The 14,528-nt window shown below is 41.7% G+C and overlaps 1 protein-coding gene across 11 annotated transcripts in view; it reads right to left on the bottom strand.

The window, feature by feature from the left end:
* Window positions 1-14,528, bottom strand: part of LOC143360423 (uncharacterized) — a 132,013-nt gene that overhangs the window by 11,465 nt on the left and 106,020 nt on the right. For 8 of the 11 annotated variants that reach the window (XM_076799241.1, XM_076799238.1, XM_076799236.1 and 5 more), the window contains exons 10-18: window positions 9,900-10,026; window positions 8,773-8,861; window positions 8,514-8,603; window positions 7,663-7,707; window positions 7,335-7,361; window positions 7,164-7,199; window positions 6,933-7,037; window positions 6,604-6,648; window positions 6,120-6,182 (exon numbers count right to left, since the gene is read on the bottom strand). In XM_076799241.1, the coding sequence (XP_076655356.1) occupies window positions 6,120-6,182; window positions 6,604-6,648; window positions 6,933-7,037; window positions 7,164-7,199; window positions 7,335-7,361; window positions 7,663-7,707; window positions 8,514-8,603; window positions 8,773-8,861; window positions 9,900-10,026 (627 nt within the window). Of the gene's footprint in view, window positions 1-2,528; window positions 3,081-6,119; window positions 6,183-6,603; window positions 6,649-6,932; window positions 7,038-7,163; window positions 7,200-7,334; window positions 7,362-7,662; window positions 7,708-8,513; window positions 8,604-8,772; window positions 8,862-9,899; window positions 10,027-14,528 lie in introns of those variants that run through there. The other 3 variants (XM_076799246.1, XM_076799245.1, XM_076799244.1) reach the window with 3 other exon arrangements.

Below are 14,528 nucleotides of genomic sequence, written 5' to 3' on the forward strand. Positions count from 1 at the left end.
ACGCCGTGTAATATTATTCTACACTGTACAATTTCGTAATTCCTCGTGTTCGATCGTATGAAAGCGAACGACATTCTGCATACTGCAAGTGACTAGGCTCGCAAATAAGGGTAATTCGTTCACTTGCATTCACAGATGGCGTGTATCGTACATCACTGCCACTGCTACTAATACTGTGTCTCGCAATCGGATATTTCGACTCCTTGTACCGACCGATGTCTACTTCATCGTATCAAACAACCGAATTCGATTCGATTCGATTCGATTCGATTCAATTCGATTCGTACCGCTAATGGAATTCACCCCGTTCATGTTTCCGTAAACGAGGCGTCGTTGTCTCTCGAATTCTTTTCGTGCTTGAATTTTCGAAAACACCGTCAACAAGTGTGTCAGGTTGTTCCACGAGTAACTTTCTTTCTCGACGTTCAGTTTTCATGCAAGATATACAGGCTGATCGGTAACCGATGGTACGGGGTGTCAAGAAATTATTTGACACCGACTTTTCCGAATTTCATGGTTAGTATTTTGGAAATTGCCGTTCGAAAACGTTATTCGTGAGATGACCTGACACTTGATGAAAAACTTACACGATATGTAGCCTCTAAAAAGTATCAAATTGTATGTTTCGTTAACCAAAAATGAAACATTCTATAAAATTACGTGCCTCGTATTGTCGTATTGGGGTATTTACTACTTCGTAATACAGAAAATGTTTCCAATTTCAATTGGTAATTGCCGCAAGCAAGCTGGAAGAGTTATGTAATAACCTAAATCTTTTTAGGCAGTAATTAAGTTAAGTGGTTAATTTGCTTTCGTATCACTTACGAAACAATTTTAGCATAGGAGAAGCGCCAATATTTTTAAGTATATACATTATTATAGTTCCTCGTTGCAACAAGTGTTTACAGATGATTAGTACCCGTGTTGCTAACAATAAGTAATAGATCGATACGAGTTTATGGTAATAATCAAAGACAATATCTTTAGTCATTCCTGTTTTTCTAAAATAGGGATGAACAGTAGTAACTTACGTATTGACCGACTCGGTACGTCTTGTGCATTGCATAACAAAATATACGGTTTCTAATCTAATTAGAAAATAAAGTAATATTTTTTAAATAAATATTCACTTACAAGTTTCATTATTAACTAATATCAGAATAGGCCATAACGTGTTTTATGCGTTATGAAAAAAAGAATTTATACACGATAATATTAAAAATAGGGTGGTTTGTCAAATAATTTTAATCGTCGCTTAGGAGCATAATCGTTGACCAAGATCTATTATTGTAGACAGTACTCGTTACAACGTTCAATAAAACGCGAGAATGAAAAGCTCGAAGAAAATATAAGTCTCGGTAAATCCTAGAAGGAAATAACTTAAAATCTGGTTACAAAGAATGCAACATCAAAGCACACACATATGTGATGATATATGTATACAAATGTTAACACTCACGATCAGATAGGTACACACCTTCGCCAGGTACAAAAATCATCCGATTTTATACGAACATCGATGGTTACATTGGGTGTCTCACAATAAGAGGTACAACCAAAAAGAGAATGTTTCCGTATTACAAAATTAAAGGAAGATTTATGTTTCAAATAGAAAGTGTTTTTGTCCAAGTAATTAAGTGAAATTTTCTTTTCAACGTGTCGTATAACAATGTTTTTCAACGAAGTTCTATCGCTGATTATAAATAATTGATAATAACAAACAAATTGTTATGTAACAAATTAGAGTAGAATATTGTTTGCGGCCTCGATAGCGGCAAATTAATCTTGTTTGTTGGACTTTATTACGGAATGGATGGCGCGGAGTAATGAAATTTCCTTAGCGATAAAAACGAACAAAGCGAAGGTGTCTGTAAAATGGAAAACATTTAATGTCAGTCTTAAAGTAATCAGTCCACAATATAATTAGCTATGTTGACAACAACAATTTTATGAATTACCATGTTTGCACAAGTGTGTACAGCAACCATAATTCCATTGTCCCCTAAAATCAGCTTAATTTCTTAAGCATGCTCAAAGTAATTAGCTGAAAACACAGCATTCCATGGAAAGAACGTTTACTCTCTGTAAGAATCATCGACTTTTCGGTTGTACAATCGCGGAGACTATACATATGTTCATCTCTATTACTTTTAACACCTTTTCTTTTTTTTTTACTACGAACAATATTCAACAGAAAGTTGCCTTTAACTCGTAGATACACACTTCGCTGTATAGTTGTTCACCTATTGTTTGGTTGATGTTGAGACAAAATCAACGAAAATATTTCTTTTTTTTTTGTAGAAACAAAACATACGATGTAAGAAGTACTAAGAACAAATTTTCTCCTTCGAAAAATGAGATTCGTCACCAATATAAAAGCCAATATTATCGTGTCAGTAATGGAATCATTGATTCAGTCTCAACGCCTGCTAAGCATATGTATGATAAGCTATAAATATAAAAGTCATTTTACATATGAGATGCATAAAAAGTCAAATATTGTCACTTTGCAGGGCCCTCTTATTTTGTTAGATTCACTAACGACAACAGTTTAGGCTCATTGCTGCCACAAAACATCGTCTAACCGATACACCGTGTCGACAAACTTTGAACAGGGGAAAAGTAGCCGAAACTATTTGACTTTCACCTTCCGTGTATTCGTGATAATCACTATGAGATTCTTATTTAAAAAAAAAAAAAAAAAAACAAAAAAAAAATGTCATAATAATTAAGGAATTATAACTAGACAAACCTAGTAAAAATATTATGCATAAAAGTTGGTTTAGCTTTTTAAGGAAAAATTATTGCGAAATCGTAGATAGAGCAAGTATTTCCATATAATAAGCAGATATTTTCGCAGGATTTCGCCTCCGAAAGATCGCCTGAAAAGCATGATTTCGCCTACGAAAGATTAATCTTGACCGATGGAAGAAGTCAAGTGTGTGAAATGATTACTTTACCTCTGTGCGAAGTTTCATTAGAAAATGGTGTACCGGTTCGGCGATGCTTCTCGTGGACAAAAATCTGATCATTCTCCTGTAGTGCTTTCATCGCATGTATCGATTCAATTTCCAATTATTCTGTGAACAGAAGATACGCCTAGGACCTATAATTACCATGTTCTCGAGTGGGGATGGCAATTGTATGCTCACGTACATACGATTGGCAATCTCACTGTCTGCAGCATCGCCGATGCAACGCTCTTTGCAGCTGCTTTGCATCACACATGTATCTGGTTTCGTGGGGAATCTTTTGATCTACTACTGGCTCGATACACAAGTTCTGTCGCTTACGTTCGAAGCGCAATTTCATCTCGAGAACAACCAATCGTCGCATACGCATTCTATCTTATTTTCAAGTACAACTCTTCTTCTCCCACAAGAAGTACAGCGAATCCAAAACACTACATACTTCGGTTCAAATAGTACAATCGTAAGCCTAGACGTTCGTTATTTCGGTATTTTACGCTACACAGTTTTCAGCCTGCAACAAAGGAAACTTTTAACCAAATTAAAAAATTCGAGTTGCGTTTGGAAGAGCAGCACTTTGAAACGATATGGAACGCATACACGCAACAAAGGCTCGTTTTCAAGATGAAATTACGATCGAAGCGCAAGCGAGAGGACTTACGGCGTCAACCGAATAGAATGCGTATGCGAAACATCGTGTCAAATGAAATGGGGAGAAGAAACTAAAGTGACGGAAACTGGTAGGTCACGCTACTCTGTGCAAGGTTATGCTATAAGTGAGTGATCTTTAAGTACGACAGGCCTGGGCAACTGGTGACTCGCGAGTCACACGCGAGCCTCTTCCCACTCTACTGAGACTCCCCACTATGCTCCTATCGAGTGTGAGAGAAGGGGACGGGGGACCTATAGGAATCTATATAGAAGGTTGTCTCTAGGAGAGATAAAAGCACGGTAGGGTAATTTAAAGAGGGAGGGGGGGGGGGGGCGCACACTGCTAGTGAGGATCGTGAAGCGACGGGGCGGGGAAGAAATTGCCCAGGCTTGAAGCATAGTCGCCAGATTAAGACTCGTGTCCCCACTCTACCGCGCTATTCCGCCACGTCTCGGTCAGGTGGCGCGTTCCGTCTCTGTCGTGCATGTGTCGCAATGTCACGCGACTAACCCGATACTGGCAGAGAGAGACTGGCGAAAGGGTAACGTTTTCTCCTGAATTCGGACTACCTCCTCTCGTCTGGCGACTATGGCCTCAACTACGAAGCGGTAGGTCGAAACGAAAAGTTACAGGGCGCGGTGAAGAAACGTGAATCAAACTAACGAAGAGAAAAAGAATCGAGAGACGAAAATATAAAGGGTATCGAAGAACGAGATTGCAATGTACTCGAGTAAAAGTACGTCTGCCGAGAGGTAAACAAAAACTGACCAAACACACTGAGAAAAATATGTACAATGGAAAAAAACTGAAACACGATATGTATATAGTTCGCGATTAAGTAACGTAACCGTGCCGCGCGCACAAATAACTTAAAACACTGAATCACGCGGTGAATTCTTTCGGGAAAATTAGTCATCGGTAGAGCAATTAACGCGATTCAGAGACTTTTTGAAACGTGTTCTTTGTTGCTCGTGCTGTGTCGCTCTAACGCAGTCCCGATCAGGTCCCGGGCACCGGGCACCGGGCCCCGAGCATAAGCGACTCGGCGGGCAAAGAACCGCGTCTCCTTTCGATGGTTCAGCCCAAGACCATATTTTCCCCGCTGACGTCGCATTGCCCTCGGTTGTGTCCGCGGGCATTGACGGGCGCCCTTGCCTGTCTCGAGGCTTACTTAATGGGACTGACTCTAACGTCTACATCTCGTCATTTGAATTCACATGTTTTCCTCAGTGTAGACAGGATATGCGATTACACAGGCAGTGATATCGAGTATGTTAATAGGACGGATGGTAGTGCGATCGTCGGCTATAATCATTACGTTGGATAAATAAGTATACAAATACCGATAGAATACATATTGGCGATTCGATATCGAGAAAAAAGAAACGTCGAACGATTTACTCGTACACTTTAAATATTTATGGAAGACACTTTGTTTTCCCCGAAACACCGCCCTTTCGTCACACATCAACGCAGTACCCACAAATCAAAATCGAACAAGTACTCCTGTCGTTTTTCCATTTGCGATCGTGCTTGCAAACGCGGTACGCACGCACGTGCGTGCTTGTCGTTAATGTAATATGTAAGTACAATCGTGTCTTAATCGCGCGCTCGCGCGCGCGCGTGTGTGTGTGTGTGTGTTTCGTTCAAGCGACGAAGTAACTTCTCTTACGGTAAAAATTGTCCTTCGGTACCAGGTATCGCGTGTATCGAGTGATATCACAACCGTATCTGGTATTCCACATAACGGACGGTCATTCTGACTCTTTCTCTCTCTCTCTCTCTCTCTCTCTCTCTCTCTCTCTCTCTCTCTCTCTCTCTCTCTCTCTCTCTCTTTCTCTCTCTCTCTCTCTTTCTCTCTCGATCGACAACAAGCGACAATCAACCTGTTCGATTCAATCATGTTTAGCCGATATCTCGGAAAAGTTTCGCGGCCGAAAATAACAGCTCGAATGCGACTTACTAACATTCATTCACGCAAATTACATCTTATCGAATAAACGCTCTAGCGATATGACTGAATCTCGAATCTTGTTTATATTTATATTTATATATATTTATATATGTATAGAATGTTGAGAACTTCCAAAAAAGGTCGTCAACATGAACAGACGTCTCTCTACGAGGTATATGCAGATGCTTTTGCACACGTTGTTTTTTTTTATTTCTTTTCTTGTCTCGCGAATCGTTTCTCGTCTACGATTTTGGTTATGCGTGTCGCTCGACGATTATCAAAAAAAAAAAAGAAAAAAAAAGAAAAAAAAAAGAAAACGACGATCGTTCACGCACGGTGAATTTATATGACAGAACATATTGTATTTCTTTCTTTTTTCTTTTTCAAAGAGGCAATCAAGGAGCTCGCTGAGGTTACGAAGAAGTACGACGCCTTGTCGAAAAAGCGACAATCGATTACACTGGTCGTTAGTGAATGGCTATCAATGATTCAGCAGCGAGGCCAATTAACGACGACGTTAGGAACGAGAGGTCCGCGTTCTTACCATAGCACCAGGTTTCCCGGAATCTCCGGGTTTTCCAGATTCTCCTCTCAATCCCATGGGGCCCTGTAAAACAGACACAAATAGCCCGAATCAGTGACGCAACCCTACTGGAAGCAACTTACTGGAGCATCCCATAAAGCAATTTCATTTTTCGAGACACATTTTTCCGTACATTTCGTAAGTTACTTCGTTCTATTAGCTTTGTTACCTATTTTTAATAGGTTTAATTCGGTCTTTAATGCAGAAAGTAACTACAATAATGTCTCGATAATTGTGAAGGAGTCTAACTTGTGTTCCATGGGTACAGGAGCCAAAAGAGCCGAAAGAAATTCATAGAACCCGTAGTCTATTATACGAGCTTCGAAGGACATAGAACATATTGTCCATGCTCTTTATCTGACCAATTCAAATCCAGAATTGGATTTTCTCAGCATTTCGTAACCTACCTAACCTACAAACCTAATCTGTGGAGTATAATACGTACGGGCAATCCCATTGGACCAGGATCTCCTTTGGCACCCTTTTCACCCTGCAACGTAAAAAAAATTGTATCCATGAAAATGTACCCACCGTACATTCGAATGCGCTGGTTTGTTACCTTTCTTGAGATTACTCTCTAAATGTATGTGTTAATGTAAAGAAATTTCGAAACGCAGATGAATAGAGATTTCAGATATCAGATAATCGTGGTCGTACCGCATTGAAATGATTATCAGCGAATAAACGACCGCTCGTAGGAATATGTAGTAAGGCGTACTATGCGAAAGATAATATTCTTGTTTCAGAATTTGATAATTAACGATGATTACTGACAGGATCGCCTTTGGCACCGTCGTGTCCTCGATCTCCTTTGATACCAGGTGGACCCTGCAGTCCGGGTGTGCCAGCTGGACCGGGTGGTCCCGGTGGTCCCATTATCTAGAAACGTTTCAGCATTATCAAATATTTGTAAAAGTTCCTCCAAACATCGCAATATTTTAACTTTGCAATATTTAAACAATAGAATGACACGAGAACGAAATGAAAGTTTCAATCGTTACTCACCACTTCGCCAGCATTTACTTCGAATGTCCCGTCTCCCTGTAACGAAACACACGGATATTTAAATGTGAATATCGCTTGATGATTTTCCAGTGAAAAACTAATGATTTATAACAATATATATTCACATCAACAGGAAAATATCAATGTAGAAATGCATAAAAACATACGCACCTGTCTACGTCTAAGCTTTTTGTATTTCTGTTGTTGGACGTTGGTTGTCGTATCATGAAAAAAATAATATACAATATCGTGAAATTGTCGAATAGCTCTGTTAACGTGTTAGGTTTAGTTTGAGAAAGAAAAAAAGAGAGAGAGAGAGAGAGAGAGAGAGAAAAAAAAGAAGAAAATTAACAACTAATAATGGCGTTCTACGCAACAATGAATTGTATCTTGCCACTGAATGGGAATAAAAGAGACGAAGGGATTCGACGGGATACGACGAGGCTTCTTAGAGCAATCTGTCTACCGAATGTAAAGTATTGCTGAGAGATCAACTCACCGATTCACCTTTCTCTCCTCTTTCGCCTTTCGATCCTGGGTAGCCCTGTTCACCAAAAACACATGAGTAACGCCACATAAGTTTACATTCGTTGCATCAAACGCATTGCATTCATTTGACCAAAACGACTAGGTAAAGGTCGACTTATCTACTACTATCCGCTCAGACACGGAACGGTTGAACGGTAACATTAAACGAACGCATCTTTTTTCGAAATGAACTTATCGATCAAAGTAAGCACCATTGTAATCAACGTAGTCTGTCAATCAATTTCACGTTTCACGTTTCTTGATTGCATTACGATAAAAAATTGAATTTTTTGGTCATTCGTCGCGTTCTTCATTTACAAGATTGTTATCTCCATTTTCTAGTCCATTCGTTAAAAACTACCATTTATTAGAAACTGCATGGTTCCACTAAAAAAATTGAAAGTGACCTTCATATGCCCTTCACTCCTGCACCTACAAAAAAACCATTAACACAGAATTATGTTCCCCTCGAAACCATACAACTTTTCTTTGAAATATTCTTCGATATCGTGGATAATTTCAGAGATATTCGAGGGGATGGGATCGCTTGAAATAGACGCTCTGTACATTTGCTTCGAAAGAAAATTTTTTAATGTATATCGTTTGGTGGTAGAATAAAAATCTTAACTGTTAAGGAAATCAATCGGTATTGAATGCAAAAGGTTGCGTACGAATGAAAGAATGTAACTCGAACCAGAGAAAAATCAAGTGGTTCGCCAGTGAAGTGTTCAAACGCTCGGAAAAGTGCTTAATCGTTTTGACCAGTGAACGACTTGAATAATAATCGAGATTATTATTTGATACTTGAAGTAATTTACGTACCGGAGGACCTGGTAAGCCTGGTGGACCCATAAGGCCTGGTGGTCCGATATCACCGAATTCGCCTTTCTCACCTTTTGGACCAGCGTTACCCTGAACAAATGTTTACGACAAATTGTATCGTATAACACGCGACCAATAACTTTTTGCGAGAAAAACATGGTCGTCTTCCATCGAAAGAAAATTCTATTCGAGCGGACCGTGTTTCAAAAATGGGCCTGTGTCAAATCGATCAAATTGTTTCTGTGTATTGTTTACTTACTGGCAAGCCTGGCGGGCCTTGGATACCGGGTTCTCCATCCGTCCCGTTCAGGCCAGCTGGACCGGGATGTCCTGGCTCTCCTCTTTGTCCTGGAAGTACACATTTCTGCTAGTAACTTTGCTCGCTTTATCGCGAAAACTCGATCAAACCCCCGTAATTAATACTTTCTATCCTTGCGCAGATAGAAAAGTTAGTTGCGATTAATATCCTGCCGTTCATCTTTCAGGCTGCTCCGCGGATTCCATTCGCTCGCTCGCATCCATATTCAGTCACTCGAAAACGCTTTTTACCATTATTCGAAGCGCGACGACGAGTACGAAGAAACCAAGAGTAGAGACAGCTTTAAAGTAATGTTAATGGAACTTCTGCTGCACGGTTCTTGCAACGCAACGTATGGACCAACTTTTCGAAACTGTTGCGAACAAGATTGCAAGTCGATGAAAAACTTGTAGAAATACTCGATCGTAACTGTACAGAGTGTTCTCCCTAAAACAGCCGATTTAAATTGTTTTCTCTAGCTGGCATGGTAGAAGGGATTTTTTCTTGCATAATTTAAATAGTTTGATAACGCAAATCGAATTGCAGAACAAATTGTTTTAGGAATATTAGATCTTTTGTCGTCTGCCTTTCAAGATCATCTAGGCTTTTTAAATATACGCTAATAACTTGCTACTTCTTTTGTCCGTGGTAGTTAGCTATCTTTCAGCCGCTATAATCTCTAAAGTTCAGTCTTCAAACTTTTCTTCGACAGATGGCTGCAAGTGGGTGAAAAATCGCGTGCGTCGCGTTAGAGGTAACACCCTGTAGATATACGGTCTTTCCGACGAATTTTTTGATCGCGTTATAAACTAAACGGGAATCTACCGTAGCTACAGTTTTCAGCTACCTGCAAGATTCAACGTGCGAAATCGAAGGGAAGAGCTGCAGCAGTTTTGAAGAAAGGAGAGAAAATAGAAGAAAGTGCTGTTACGTTCGTGCGAACGGTCCACGGGAACGAGGTAAAAGGTCCCTCGGCATAGAAGAAACACCGGTCGATGTTTTGAATCGTCAAGAGGAAAAGAGGAGCAGAGGAGCAGATGAACCATCGTGATCCGTCTTTTTCTTGAATCCGGTAGAAGAAAATCTACCTGATGAGCCTGTGTCTCCCTTGGTGCCTTTCTCGCCCCGGTAACCCCGTACACCGGGTTCACCCTTCGGACCCGACAAGCCGGGTGGGCCTCTCATCAATGCCATACCGCTTTCACCCTTGAAACCCTATAACGCAACACTGTAAGGTCAGATCCAACCAGGTCCTCCATCTTCGTGTTAATCGATTTCTTTTTTTCTTTTTTTGCTTTTTTTCTATTTTGCTTTTTTGCTTTTTTGCTTTTTTGCTTTTTTGCTTTCTTGCTTTTCCCTCTCGCGCGACGAAGCGTTTGACGCGTTCTCGTTTTGCCCCATAGGAAGGACGGAGAAAAAGGAGGGGGATTGGTGTTTTATCGGACACTATCTTTATTCCGACGGCTGATTCTGGCACGACTTGGTGGTTCTCTCCACGCTTCCTGCTTGACAACAGCTGCCGACGAACATCGCGGCTCGACGCGAAGGCGCGTGTTGCGACAGTGCCGCATCGATCATGCGAACGGATTGTCTCGAATTCAGGGGTGACGAACTTCTTCTCCGCCGGGAGCCAGAGAACCCCGGGAGCCCCGCTAGCAAACGCGACCAGGTTCTCCCGCTACGAAAGAGAGCAGCTCTCGCGCTTACGATCCAAGCCGCCGCTCGTGCCCGATACCCCACTCTTCCACCAGCGTTCACCAGCCAACTATCTAGCAGCACGGGGCCATCGCTCTTCTGCCTAACGAGGAGAGAAGAGTGGGTATGGGAGCCAGAACTGGCTCGCGAGCCGCCAGTTCGTCACCCATAGTCAAATTCGCACGGCTCGACAGCTCGACGACCCGTGCCAGAATCGCTCGCCTCGACACTACGGACTACGATAACAACACGACATAGAAACACAATAATCAACGCTCGATCGACAACACGAAGTAAGTACTACTCGCATGCAAATTGACAACAACGGGAGCGTGTGTTAGTGGGATCAAATTTAGTAGAAACTGGAAGCTATCAGAGTTTCTCTTTCTCCTTAACGCGGTTTCGAGGTTTCTAACGATAGTATTTTTTCAGAAATTTGATCGATTTCTAAACACAGAATGTTACGCGCGAGTAAGCTTCATTTTGCCAAGTATATCGACCAATTTTGACATTTTCGTTATCGCGGAGTCTTTTATTGTTGGTCAATAGTCGAATAGGCTTGGACACATTACGTGTCTTTTCGATGAAATATCGAAGCTGTAACAATTCATTTTTGCCCAAGCCTAGTATCGAACGAACAATAAAAACGCCAAAGTATGCGAATCGACTAACGAAAACTAGTGAAAGAAAGCCGCTCCCGAGAATTTGATGCGAAGTTCGGAGAAAGAAAAGAAGGAAAACGAAAGAGATGGGGGACAAATAAAAATATTGATCAAAAAACAAGAAATATCTCGGTATTACGCGTGGACTTGGTGGCGGTGTAAAACACGTTCTATTACACAGATGAATCGCAAATAAAGCTACATACTTGAGGGTCTGTTTGATACTTACGCGACAATTGCAGGCTTGCATCGATCACCGGTGGATAAAGTTGCGAGAGCCTCAAAGCCAGTAGTAGTAGTAGTTATTAGTTATTAATGATTTGAACCGACACACAGGGAAGAAGTAATGTGGTGTTACTTGCTACATTAAACACAAATTAGTTATCAAGCTACGTACACTACGCCAGATACTACTGACTAAAGGTAAGCGGTCAGTCTCTCGCTCTCTCTCTCTCTCTCTCTCTCTCTCTCTCTCTCTCCCTCTCTCTCCCTCTCCCTTTCTCGCTCTCTCGTCATGTCTCGCTACCCCTTTGCCCGCTTTCAATCGTTCGCACACTCTCTCTCACACTAACAAGGAACACGACAACGGCGGTTAGAACTCGGATAGTCATGGCTAAGGCTGAATATTAATTTTCTCCGGCACAGAAACTGTATTCCGTTTTCCGGAAGAGAAGACCGACAGCGTTGGTCGTGTAACGGCTGTCCACCCAGCTCCAGTTTCAAAACACGTGATTGCGAGGAGTGGGGTGGACAGCTATTCCGACACCGAACCTTACATCTCTTCTTTCGAAAGGCAAATTATATGGTCGAAAGTATACGATATATATATCGCTCGGGCCGCTGCGAGCTTCCTAAAATGCTCACTTTGCCATCTACGCCGCTAAAATATAATATAACGTGCTTAACAAGTAAAATGATTATCCTAACAAGAATTCGAATAACCGAGAATGCTTTTAGATCGTCGAGAAGCTTGCAATTTTGTTTATCGCAAAATTCCTGGAGTTTCTCAAATAATCTTAGCGCCGATGAGCGTCGAGAAGCTCGATCGGTTCGATTCAGTTTGATTCGGTTTGTTCGTTGAATCACTGGGATCCTTTCTTAACCGTGTGTACATTATCGATCGCGACCAGTGACGTGATTCACGAGCTAAGCGATTTTCGTCGCAGTTTCTTTGAGCGTCCTTGCCAGCGAATACCTTCGAGACCCAATTGCTCTCGTTGGATCCGCTGATGTATCGATACTTACGGTCAGACCATAAAGCAGAATAGATCAAGAACGATAGCGAGTCGCGAATAGTAATCGGTAGTTCGCAGGTGTTTTCGTATTTACTTTCTTTTTTTTTCTTTCGTCTTTTATTCGTGTCCGTCAGAAGAGAAAAACCATGTATCTCACCTCTTCTGCAAAGATTCGAACGTTTCGTACGCGCACCTATCGTCGTCTAACATAAAACCGGTGTCCCGAAAAGTCGACAGGTATATCGGCTAAAGCAACAAGTATCGATTCGCGTACGTGTTATTTGCTGCCACCAACGTTTCTCTATCGGTAATCGAAGAATGGTAATTTCCATCGTAACTGTTCCGTCTGCGTGTCGATGTACGCCTCGCGAGAAAATGCTAGGACGTTTCTAGATTTGTCGAGTTTCTCGAAACCAATGCGTTGCCACTGACCATTTTTATGCGAACCGGCACAAAGTCTGTCCCTTCTTCGATAACCAAGCCTGTTGCTTTTTACACATTTTTCGTTTTTTCTCAGAATTTACCGAACCAATTTTTCCATAGATCGTAATGCTGCCTCCATTTACGCCTCTTTACGCCAAAGATGGAGTAAAAAATCTTTTCTTAAATCGTGAAAGTGGTAAAACCAGCCATCTGTTCCTCCTACAGTAAATCGCTTCTCATCGGCGAAGATGGCTTGTCTCCGCTCTTTCCTCCATTCGAGGCGAAGGTCGCTTTATTTCCTACATGCTGTAACCTTAACAGCAGCTTTACTTTTCACCTTTTCCATCGAGTATGTTCTCACTTTTTTCGGTACCTACTGCAGGCTTTCTTAATGTTCAATCGTGATAGTTTAGTGCATGTAAATCCAATTAGTATCAATCGAATCGAAGCAACCTTCTACTAAGATTGTTATTCTCATACTTTCACAACACGAAAAAGTTACAAGCACAGTGACAACAACTCTTGACCGTGTCTCGTTAACACATCGACTACGACTATTTGTTGAACACAGTGCCCTTTTTAGTTTCAACCGACTGCTTTCCACAAACCCATTCTATAAAGAATACTGCGTTTGAATCTCTAAATACTTAACGCGGGAATATATTTTTCAATCAACTTTAGCCTTCTAGATTTGCTTCGAACGAAGAGTCCTATCGTTTGATCGCCTGATAAACCGCAGAAATTCCTAGAAAAAAGTGCAGAAAGCAACTTACCGCGTGTAAAAAGTTTGTGAGATCGCACTGATTTCGAGGAACAGCAAAAATCAAAGAATGCCTCTCGTCGCTCTGTCGCGAGGTGTAAAAGCGATGGTAGCAAGGTCACAGAAAACATTCTTTCATCCTCGAGACGAGATACGATCTTCGGACTGCGCTCGTGCAATCCCTAAATTGTAACTTTCATACTACGTGTTCGAGGATCGTACGTATTAACCTGATTTCGTCTAATCTCTGGAAAAAGGAAACGCGAGACCTTCGCCTGTATCGCGAACCAGAGTCGCCAGATTAAGACTCGTGTCCCCACTCTACCGTTCCCCTTCTACGACGCTATTCCCCCACGCTTGCGCCGCGTCCTGCTCAGGTGACGCGTACCGTCTCTGTCGCAATGTCGTGCGACTAATCAGATACTTGCAGAAAGAGAGGGAGAGCAACATTTTTCCCCTAGATTCTTGCTACCTCCCCTGATCCGGCGACTCTGTCACGAACCACGATCATTCTCGTTCGTGCATTCCTCGGGTGACGGAATCGAGAAATTCTCCGCGGTTGTAGATCGTATCTAATCCGAGCACAGCAAGAACGTTCTCCATCCATCATCGACCAAACGACAATGCAATTTAACGGCTACTTGTTCTAGTACACTAAATGAGAAGAAGCGGGTGAACTGTATGCCATGCGTGCTGCATGCTCGCATGCTTACGTGATAATAATCGTGCATGTGCTTTTCGTGATCTCTACGTAGGCGTTCCGAAGCATGAATAACAGTGTGGTCGTCGGGGGAGTAGAGTCACGGGTTCTGGGTCTTGACCTTGATCTTTATTCGGGTTGCTTCTATCGATGTAACAATTAGTGGTACCGTAAGCATGTGTAGGCCACGGAATTTTAAAACTTTTGTAAAAAACTTGTAAAAATACCTGATTTACTTAACA

This window comes from Halictus rubicundus, chromosome 13 (assembly GCF_050948215.1).
Source record: "Halictus rubicundus isolate RS-2024b chromosome 13, iyHalRubi1_principal, whole genome shotgun sequence".
In the NCBI taxonomy this organism is placed as follows: Eukaryota; Metazoa; Arthropoda; class Insecta; order Hymenoptera; family Halictidae; genus Halictus; species Halictus rubicundus.